At 38.6% G+C, this 11835-nt stretch overlaps 1 protein-coding gene across 2 annotated transcripts in view; it reads left to right on the top strand.

Moving 5' to 3' along the window:
• Positions 1–5195, top strand: part of sez6l2 (seizure related 6 homolog (mouse)-like 2) — a 78646-nt gene extending 73451 nt beyond the window's left edge. For both annotated transcript variants that reach the window (XM_041862442.2, XM_041862443.2), the window contains exons 15-19: positions 1334–1525; positions 1671–1709; positions 2481–2598; positions 2808–2919; positions 3841–5195. In XM_041862442.2, coding sequence (XP_041718376.2) covers positions 1334–1525; positions 1671–1709; positions 2481–2598; positions 2808–2919; positions 3841–3870 — 491 coding nt within the window. In that variant the 3' untranslated portion in view covers positions 3871–5195. The remainder of the gene's footprint in view (positions 1–1333; positions 1526–1670; positions 1710–2480; positions 2599–2807; positions 2920–3840) is intronic.
• Positions 5196–11835: the final 6640 nt, after the last annotated feature.

Genomic DNA, 11835 nt, shown 5'->3' on the forward strand with positions numbered 1-11835 from the left:
TTTTCAAAAATTCTTCAAGCTCGTTCAAATTGGTTACTAGACAACTATTTTCAGGTCTTGCCATAGATTTTCAAGCAGATTTAAGTCAAAACTGTAACTCGGCCACTCAGGAACATTCACTGTCTTGGTAAGCAACTCCAGTGTAGATTTGGCGTTGTGTTTTAGGTTATTGTCCTGCTGAAAGGTGAATTCATCTCCCAGTGTCTGGTGGAAAGCAGACTGAACCTTTCCTCTAGGAGTTTGCCTGTGCTTAACTCAATTCCGTTTATTTTTTTATCCTGAAAAGCTCCCCAGTCCTTAACAATTACAAGCATACCCATAACATGATGCTGCCACCACTATGCTTGAAAATATGGAGAGTAGTACTCATTAATGTGTTGTATTGGATTTGCCTCGAACATAACGCTTTGTATTGAGGACAAAAATTTAATTTCTTTGCCACATTTTTTGCAGTATTACTTTAGTGCCTTGTTGCAAACAGGATGCATGCTTTAGAATATTTTAATTCTGTACAATCTTCCTTTTTTTCACTCTGCCAATTAGGTTAATATTGTGGAGTAACTACAATGTTGTTGATCCACCCTCAGTTTTCTCCTATCACAGCCATTAAACTCTGTAACTGTTTTAAAGTCCCCATTGGCCTCATGTTGAAATCCCTGAGCGGTTTCCTTCCTCTCCAGCAAGTGAGTTAGGAAGGACACCTGTATATTTTGTAGTGACTGGGTGTATTGATACACCATCCAAAGTGTAAATAATAACTTCACCTTGCTCAAAGGGATATTCAATATCTGTTTTACATTTTTACCCATTTACCAATAGATCTTTGTGGTTGAATCTGTGTTTGAAATTCACTGCTCGACTGATTATTACAGATAATTGTATGTGTGGGGTACAGAGACAAAAATCATGTTAAAAACTTTTATTGCACACAGAGTGAGTGCATGCAACTTATGTGACTTGTTAAGCACATTTTTACTCCTGAACTTATTTAGGCTTGCCATAACAAAGGGGTTGAATACTTACTGACTCAAGACATTTCAGGTTTTCATTTATAATGAATTTGTAAACATAATTCCACTTTCACATTATCGGGTATTGTGTGTGACAAATAATCTCAATTTAATCTATTTTAAATTCAGGCTGTAACACAACAAAATGTGGAAAAAGGGCTGTTAATACTTTCTGAAGGCATTTCTCACTCTCTCTCTCTCTCTCTCTCTCTCTCTCTCTCTCTCTCTCTCTCTCTCTCTCTCTCTCTCTCTCTCTCTCTCTCTCTCTCTCTCTCTCTCTCTCTCTCTCTCTCTCTCCATCTTTATTTCCTTTCCCTAAACAGTGAAGTATGACCCATGCCCAAACCCAGGTGTGCCAGACAATGGTTACCAGACATTGTACAAGCATAGCTACCAGGCAGGAGAGACGCTACGTTTTTTCTGCTATGAGGGCTATGAACTCATTGGGGAGGTTATTATCAACTGTGTCCCGGGCCACCCATCTCAATGGAACAGTCCACCACCCTTCTGCAAAGGTGACAATCTACATTGGATTGCTGGAAATTAGGATTAGTTGAGAATTAGTTCTCTGCATGAGAATTGAAACACTTGAACATATTATAAAGAATGATTGAGGAATGATGATCTTATAATAATAATCTGCATCTCTCCATCTATCAGTGGCATACGAGGAGCTGTTGGATGATCATAAATTAGAAGGTGATTTTTTGTCTTCTTCTATGTCTTCTATAGGGGAATTTTTGCACTTTTCAACCTCATATTCATTCTCCAGTTACTTACAAAGACTATGAGATTTATGGTGACACAGGGAGGAGGAAAATGCCTCCCCCTGGCTAGAAACTCGCTGGTTTTGAAAATCACTGTTTTTTACTTTAAATGCAATTTGTTGTCAGGACCTTTCTTCTTATATTTCTAACTACAGAACATAGAAACGTCATGGTAACCAATGTTTAACATAGACAAACCTTGTATGATGAATATGTACTTTTGAAACAACGTCAGATCTTCAACTTTATCTCCACTATCAGATTTATTTTTAAATCCAGTTTATCAACAAGTTAATCATTGTTGCGTCTCCATCTCAATCAAAAATCAAAGTTAAAGAATAGGGCTGGTATTCAATCTGATCACGGGTTGTGGAAAATGCGGCTTTTAAGGTCAATGTTCCCGCGTTCATGGTGGTCAGCTTCACGGTAAATGCTGCAGATACCGGCTCAATCATAATAATAACAAATTGGGATTTCAACAAACTTTTTGGGCTGTCTTTTTGAGTGGGGGAATATAGGTTGTAATCTCATTGATCAACGTCTGAACCAAATATTACCCAATTGCCCACGTTGAAATTACGTGGTGTGCTCAGTGGGATGGTGCTGGAAATAATGAAAATGAGGTTGAAAAGTGGTGGAATTCCCCTTTAATCGTATTACTTTAACTTCTTCTTCAATGTATTATTTTGGATTATTTCCCTAGTATCCCAGTCATTTGAGCCCTCCCACCAGATGCTAAGCGAGAACATTGCCTTGGCAATCATCCTGCCAATCATCCTGGTCATCCTTCTGATTGGTGGAATCTACATGTATTACACAAAGTAAGTGCTGCACAGTTCAGTAGTCACAATTCAAATGCATTCTTCATACTTTCACCAGATATTGGCATGGTCTGACCTAACACACACACACACACACACGCACACACACATTCACACAACAATACTGAGCCATTGCATAGATATCAGAAGTTGACTGTATTATGTATTCTCTCCCTTCAACATTTATTTCTCTTTTCCCTCTCCCTCAGTGTATGTAGACTGCAGTGGAAGCCACTTTTCTGGAAGTCTCTCTCTCACACCCACTCATACAGCCCAATTACTGTGGAGTCTGACTTCAATAACCCTTTATACGAGGCAGGGGTGAGTATTTTCTCAATTTTTGCGTAATGGGTGAGTATTGCCCAAGCCCTCTCACTTTGGGGCTAGATTCTATCAGATCTGCGCTAGCCAACATCCACATAGCGGTTGTTTTGGCAGTGCCTGAGGTGGAACTGTGTTAGAGCTGTCAAATCCACAAGCAGCCGCGTTACAAGTTCAAACACTCGAATGTGTGATATTCTATTGTCTACTCCTCGATTAAACTGATAGGCTAGAAATCCCCCCATCCAAATTAACATGAAAACATGCATTAGCCTGTCATTATTTCTATCATGGATAGAAGCTACACTTTCTACACTTTTCTGCCGCCATTTTGAAATTCTAATGCGGATAATAAGAAAGGGAGTGGTTGGCCGTTCACCGATTTGTCATCTCATACCGCAGTTACACCTCCAACACCGCTAACGCGAGTTAATGCTCGATCTGATTGAATCGAGGCCTTAGTTATGGCTGGGTAGGAACTAGCTAGTCTGAACCCCTAACCAGGACACGATTAGCCCTGTCTGTGTAACCAACTGGGAATCAAACCCAGGTTGTTAGTCTAACGCAAACACCAAGTAAAATTGTGCTATCTATGTCACTGAGCTAGAGTTCAAAGTAGAGTTAATGTACAGGTATATTGTATCAACTTTAATAAATTGCCACTTGTTTTTTCAACTTTTCACCTTTTGACTAGTATTTAGGAAGATGTTCTCTGTAACTTTGCTTTTTGGGGGGCTGGAAGTTGCCATGTTTTTGACTGTAAGTTAATGAAAAGTGAATACTCTAGTCTGTTGCTTATGAATCCTGGAGATTGCATGTCCTAAACTGCTGAGGATATTTTGCTGTAGCATTTAAAACCAACTATTTACTTCTTCAAATTAACTGTTATTCGGGTCTGTTGTATTTCTACCTGGTTCCTAGGACACACGGGAGTATGAGGTGTCCATTTGAAGAAGAAAAGTCTTGAGAAGAATTAAAACCCACAGATAGATAAAGAGATCTGGAGGAAGAGGAACAACTTTCTTTTTCTTTCAGGTGGCTTCTTTCACTCCCCTCATCTCCCCCATTGCTATTTCCTCTTCCCTGCCTCTCTCTTTCGTTCTCTCTCTTTATCTTTGAGTTTGTGTCTTTACGCCTCACTTTTCTTTTGTTTGTGTCTCTCTAATTTCCCGGTCTCTCTTTCTGTCAGTGATTGTAGGTTTGCGTCTCCTTGGGCCAGATTCAATCCGATCGCGTTTGTCCGCTATGCACATTTTAAAGGCAATGTTCCAGTGCTAGTGGAGACGACATTCACGGTAAACGCTGCATATGTCGGTTCAATTGGAAATTACCTTTACATGTCAATCGCGCTTTAACATGGATTTTCCGCGGCACAGATTTAATCTAGGCCCTTGTCTTCATCTGTTCATAGTGTGCAGCGATGACTGTCTCCCAGTGGTGTGCTGTTTTCCACAGTCCAACTTTTTGTCTAAAATTAGGATTGGTGCCTTACAGAGGTTAAGCGGTGGATAATATGAAAGGAGAGACAGAAAGAGGGAGAGCCAGAGAGGGAGAAAGAGAAAGAGCTGAGATATATTTATGAAAAAAAAGGGAGAGACAGGAAAGCAGACACACTCTCTCATGCTCAGTTGCACACATTATACACACACAGACACAGAGAGAGAGAGAGAGAAAGAGAGAGAGTGAGAGAGATGCATACACACATTGAATGTAAATATTTGGTGGAATATCGAGGCTCATATATACAGAAAATCCAGTGCCAAAATATAACATTGCATAATGTAATGTATCTTCATGTTTCAGCTCTCGTTGCCATAGTAAAATGTAAAATTACAAAGCCAGCGTTTCATATTGTTATTTGCCATTTCTGAATTGTATTTCCACTTGATGTTGAATGACATTGAGAAAAAGGTGAGGGCCTGAATGTCTACACGCTTATAGCACGCAATGATTGTATATTTTACCGCTTCTGCTGAATCATGTTCTTATGATTATCATTGTTATCAGTGCAAATTTGAAGTTGTTGTATATGCACTATGTTGAAGAAAATAAGCTAACTTGGCTGCTTGCTGTGATGCAGTATTTAACTGATATGCTTTTAGAATTTCTTACCAGTTTATTGTCTGAACAGTAAATCTACTTTAATTCACTGTGCCAATATGGGGGTCCAGGGGACTCTTTTGCATTGTAAAGGTATTATTTGCGTTATATTTTGTCATTAAGGCATTATTTATTTGCTGAAATTAAGATTAAATAAAAGTCTCTGAATGGTGAAAGGAGGTCTTGTCTTCATTAAATACCAAATGTACAGTACCAGTCAAAAGTTTGGACACACCTACTCATTCAAGGGTTTTTCTTTATTTTTACTATTTTCTACATTGTGGAATAATAGTGAAGAGATCAAAACTATGAAATAACACATATGGAATCATGTAGTAACCAAAAAAGTGTTATACAAATCAAAATATATTTTATATTTGAGATTCTTCAAATAGCCACCTTTTTTCTTGATGACAGCTTTGCACACCCTTGGAATGAATAGGTGTCTCCAAACTTTTGACTGGTACTGTATATATATATATATATTTAAAAAATGAAATATCACATTTACATAAGTATCCAGACCCTTTCCTCAGTACTTTGTTGAAGCACCTTTGGCAGCGATTACAGCCTCGAGTCTTCTTGGGTATGACGCTACAAGCTTGACACACCTGTATTTCTCCCATTCTTCTCTGCAGATCCTCTAAAGCTCTGTCAGGTTGGATACGGAGCATCGCTGCACAGCTGTTTTCAGGTCTCTCCAGAGATGTTTGATCGGGTTCAAGTCCGGGCTCTGGCTGGGCCACTCAAGGACATTCAGAGACTTGTCCCGAAGCCACTCCTGTGTTGTCTTGGCTGTGTGCTTAGGGTCGTTGTTCTGTTGGAAGGTGAACCTTCGGATCAGTCTGAGGTCGTGAGCGCTCTGGAGCAGGTTTTCATCAAGGTTCTTAATGTACTTTGCTCCGTTCATCTTTCCTTCTGCCTGACTAGTCTCCCAGTCCCTGCCGCTGAAAAACATCCCCACAGCATGATGCTGCCACCACCATGCTTGACCGTAGGGATGGTATTGGCCAGGTGATGAGCGGTGCCTGGTTTCCTCCAGACATGACGCTTGGCATTCAGGCCAAAGAGTTCAACCTTGGTTTCATCAGACCAGAGAATTTTGTTTTTCATGGTCTTAGAGTCCTTTAGGTGCCTTTTGGCAAACTCCAAGTGGGCTGTCATGTGTATTTTACTGAGGAGTGGCTTCCGTCTGGCCACTCTACCATAAAGGCCTGATTGGTGGAGTGCTGCAGAGATGGTTGTCCTTCTGGAAGGTTCTCCCATCTCCACAGAGGAACTCTGAAGCTCGGGTTCTTCGTCACCTCCCTGACCAAAGTCCTTCTCCCCCGATTGCTCAGTTTGTCCATGCGGCCAGCTCTAGGAAGAGTCTTGGTGGTTCCAAACTTCTTCCATTTAAGAATGATGGAGGCCACTGTGTTCTTGGGGACCTTCAATGCTGCAGACATTTTTTGGTACCCTTCCCCAGATCTGTGCCTCGACACAATCATGTCTCGGAGCTCTACGGACAATTATTTTGACCTCATGGGTTGGTTTTTGCTCTGACATGCACTGTCATCTGTGTGACGTTATATAGACAGGTGTGTGTCTTTCCAAATCATGTCCAATCAATTGAATTTACCACAGGTGGACACCAATTCAGTTGTAGAAACATCTCAAGGATGATCAATGGAAACAGGATGCACCTGAGCTCAATTTTGAGTCTCATAGCAAATGGTCTAAATATGTATTTCTGTTTTTTATTAGTAATACAATGCAAAAAAATCTAAAAACCTGTTTTCACTTTGTCATTATAGGGTATTGTGTGTAGATTGATGAGGAAAATGTTTTATTTAAACCATTTTAGAATAAGGCTAGAACGTAACAAAATGTGGAAACATTCCGAATGCACTGTATCTAAGAATTCAAAAGGGTCTCAATGTTCATGCTTTCATGTAACCCATGCCCCAGACTTTGCTTGTAAAAATGGACATGGCTAGGATCAAATTACCAAAAAGCTTTACTCTACCTTGCATATTTAGCAAACTATTTCCAGTATAGTCACATTTTCAGACGAATACTCATTTGTGAAATTGTATACATGACCAGTTTTGGCACGTAAACTGCACTGAGACATCAAAGTTGTCAGTGGACTGTAGATTACTCAAGAAATTGCAGCACAAAGACACATTTTGTCTCATTGCATATGACCAAATAAGTAGTGTAGAGGTTCACTTATGAACTGTCAAATGCAAGGAATGTGATTCCTCTCAACATGAAGACATTCCTTAGCCAACTCAGAGGAAACTAACAGCTGAGGATCTTGATACAATAATCAATGGAAATTGATTCAGTGATAAGATAATTGATGTGTACCTTGATCTTGTAAAATCTAATTTGGGGGATCACTTTGTGTTGATGTGCCCCGCTTCTTTTGTTAGCCAACAGTTACATAATCTCTGTTCTAAGAGGATAGATGTTCTGCCTAAGATATCTAGAATAGCACACAATTGGTGGCGTTTTTGAGAATGTAATAATACCTGTGAATTTAAAAGCACATGAAAAATAAAGTACGTGCTCGCATTAGTATAACATTGAGTGTTAAAATAATGGAATCCTTAAAGCAGTATTTTTATTTTATTTTATTTATTTCACCTTTATTTAACCAGGTAAGCCAGTTGAGAACAAGTTCTCATTTACAACTGCGACCTGGCCAAGATAAAGCAAAGCAGTGCGATAAAAACAACAACACAGAGTTACATATGGGGTAAAACAAAACATAAAGCCAAAAATACAACAGAAAATATATATACAGTGTGTTCAAATGTAGCAAGTTATGGAGGTAAGGCAATAAATAGGCCATAGTGCAAAATATGTATGAGCATGAGAATGAACTGGAGGGCATTCTTCACTCACTACAGAAATATCTGGTGTTACAGTATTTGGCATTACATGGAAAGGTTGTGAACATTGTTTTGAAATATGAATTTTCTCATCGTTGTGTTAATTCATTTCAAAGCTCAGGTAGATGGAAGTAGTTGTGGTCCCTATTTGTGTTTGTTCACTAAAGCAGTCCTATTTGGAGATAACATTAATGAATTCATTCACAACAACATGAGAGGAGATGTTGTATTTTGTATGAATTATCAAAAAAAAGATTGCATTAATGTTACGCAAGAACGTGTATATCATTGAGTATAATGGTGAACACCATGAAATAATGTTATTATGGTGAACGCCATGAAAGAATGCGTCCATGTATATTGTCAAAAGAAGATCCATCTGCAATGATTTGATTAAGTGGTGTAACCTGCACATGCATGATGGTTCTCTGATTGTTTGGTGTATTTCAGGAGCTGATATCTTGAACCCTGATCTTGCATATAAGGACATCCAGGACATACAGTTGAAGTCGGAAGTTTACATACACTTAGGTTGGAGTCATTAAAACTAGTTTTTCAACCACTCCACAAATTTCTTGTTAACAAACTATCGTTTTGGCAAATTACTTGTGTCAAGTTGCATGACACAAGTAATTTTTCCAACAATTGTTTACAGACAGATTATTTCACTTATAATTCACAGTATCACAATTCCAGTGGGTCAGAAGTGTACATACACTAAGTTGACTGTGACTTTAAACAGCTTGGAAAATTCCAGAAAATGATGTCATGGCTTTAGAAGCTTCTGATAGGCTAATTGACATCATTTGAGTCAATTGGAGGTATACCTGTGGATGTATTTCAAGGCCTACCTTCAAACTCAGTACCTCTTTGCTTGACATCATGGGAAAATCTAAAGAAATCAGCCAAGACCTCAGAAAAAAAATTGTAGACCTCCACAAGTCTGGTTCATACTTGGGAGCAATTTCCAGATGCCTGAATGTACCACGTTTATCTGTACAAACAATAGTACGCAAGTATAAACACCATGGGACCACGCAGCCGTCATACCGCTCAGAAAGGAGATGCGTCTCCTAGAGATGAACGTACTTTGGTGCGAAAAGTGCAAATCAATCCCAGAACAACAGCAAATGACCTTGTGAAGATGCTGAAGGAAACGGGTAAAAAAGTATCCACAGTGGGGAAAAAAAGTATTTAGTCAGCCACCAATTGTGCAAGTTCTCCCACTCAAAAAGATGAGAGGCCTGTAATTTTCATCATAGGTACACGTCAACTATGACAGACAAAATGAGAAAAAAAAATCCAGAAAATCACATTGTAGGATTTCTAATTAATTAATTTGCAAATTATGGTGGAAAATAAGTATTTGGTCAATAACAAAAGTTTCTCAATACTTTGTTATATACCCTTTGTTGGCAATGACACAGGTCAAACGTTTTCTGTAAGTCTTCACAAGGTTTTCACACACTGTTGCTGGTATTTTGGCCCATTCCTCCATGCAGATCTCCTCTAGAGCAGTGATGTTTTGGGGCTCTCACTGGGCAACACGGACTTTCAACTCCCTCCAAAGATTTTCTATGAGGTTGAGATCTGGAGACTGGCTAGGCCACTCCAGGACCTTGAAATGCTTCTTACGAAGCCACTCCTTCGTTGCCCGGGCGGTGTGTTTGGGATCATTGTCATGCTGAAAGACCCAGCCACGTTTCATCTTCAATGCCCTTGCTGATGGAAGGAGGTTTTCACTCAAAATCACAAACCAGTCACTTTCTCCTTACCCCTGCCTCCATGTACATATCTACCTTAACCACTCCAGTTTTCCTGCACATTTGGTACTTCCTTTCTTGTGTTTTTCTTATTTCTTCTTAATTGTGTATACAAATAATCTACTTCATACTATTTGATATTGAAAACTGCATTGTTGGGAAAGAGCTGTTGATGATCAATTTGATTAATTCACTTCATTGTGATATTTGTTAAGAATAAAGTATGCTTTTTTGACTTTTTTATTTAAAATATTGTATGTTGTATTTTCCAAAGTGTCCACCAGAAGGAAGATTATAAGATATGTATTTTACATTATAAGGTATTTTGGTATGACAATATACAGTACACTAAGTGTACAAAACATTTTGTTGGGGCATGGACTCTACAAGGTGTCGAAAGCATTCCACAGGGATGCTGGCCCATGTTTCCTTCAATGCTTCCCACAGTTGTGTCAAGTTGGCTGGATGTCCTTTGGGTGGTGGACCATTCTTGATACACATGGGAAATTGCTGAGCTTGAAAAACCCAGCAGCATTGCAGTTCTTGACACAAACTGGTGTGCCTGGCACCTACTACCATACCCTGTTCAAAGGCACTCAAATCTTTTGTCTTGCCCATTCACACTCTGAAAGGCACACATACACAATCCATGCCTCAATTGTCTTAATTCTTTAAAATCCTTCTTTAACCTTTTACTGCAGTGGGCTAAATCAGGGTCACACAAAGTGATTCTTGGTAGTCTTAAAGAAATCTATTTTGAAACAAAATTATACACCTAACACACATGGTTATCGGCTTTAAAAAAAGAAGGCACCTGTACCATGCCAGATATAGTTGAAATGTATTCAATTTTGAGTTTGCATCCCAACATTACACTTTATATACATCACAGAAGACTGAAATATAACAAAACTGTTTGACATTGAAAAATCAGATTTTCTTTGTAAAATAAAATAAAAATCTTTATTAATTTTGAAATTATTCCACCAATGAGGCCAAAGAGGGTGCTTTTGGTCATTTAGTGCAGGAAAGGGCTAACCAGTCTATTTCCCTTCATTTACACTGATTGAAGTGGATTTAATAAGTGACATCAATAGCTAGGGATCATAGCTTTCACCTGGATTTACCTGGTTAGTCTATGTCATGGAAAGAGCACGTGTTCCTAAGGTTTTGTACACTCAGTGTATGCATCCTATGACACAGTGCTATATTTGAACCGAATAGTGTCCAGGCACCCCATTTTAACCTGTTTGACCACAGTAAAAGTCCAGCAAATACTTACGACTAAGCTTTTTGTTCAAAGTCACCCTACTGTCTATTTTCAACCCCACTTTAGCTGAGTCAGGTAGTAGACAGTCCAATACAGTGTATTGCATTGGGGGCTATGGAGGGGGCGCAATAAAAAGCCAGCAACTGTCCGTACGACACAGTCCCCCTCCAAAACTAAACATATTTGGTTAGTAGAGACCCTACTGAATCTTTTCCAACTCTCTTTAGTTGAGACAGGTAGTGAATGTTTTATTCTACAGTCCAATATATATTCCATATACATTGAGCTTGTTCTGTTGCATGGGTAAATAGTCACAAACTCTGAATTTAATTCGTATTTATTAGCAAAAGATAGTATGACAACTGCTGGGCACAGCACATAGCATTCTGGTTTCACAGAACTAGGATAAGACACATGAGGTTTTCAGCCACTAGAGGGTGCTACTAGGATAATACACATGAGGCAATAAGCCACTAAACCATTGAGTATAATCACAGATAGAACAGTGTTAATTATTTAAAAAAATATTTGGTATAATCATCCAGTTATACAGCAAACTGGAAATAAATTACAACTATGATAGGATCTGTAAGAACCAATAAACACTTTTAAGCATAGCACCAGTCATATACATAACATACAATTACATTAAAAACATAGCCATTTCCCAATGTTCTCCACCTTATAATATTATGTATCTTATAGTAGTAAGTAGTAATTAATAGTTAGTAGCAGTTATAATTTTGTAACATAATTTTGTAACATAATTTTAAGATTATGCACTATGACTATGCAAAGCTGCAAAAAAATATGAATTCAGTATCATACGCATAGCGTTTTAGCGCAGACTTTTATTTTGAAGGCAAAATCGGAAAACCGGAAGAATTTTTGTTTGCTGCCG

The sequence above is a fragment of the Coregonus clupeaformis genome, chromosome 35 (assembly GCF_020615455.1).
Source record: "Coregonus clupeaformis isolate EN_2021a chromosome 35, ASM2061545v1, whole genome shotgun sequence".
NCBI classification, from domain to species: domain Eukaryota; kingdom Metazoa; phylum Chordata; class Actinopteri; order Salmoniformes; family Salmonidae; genus Coregonus; species Coregonus clupeaformis.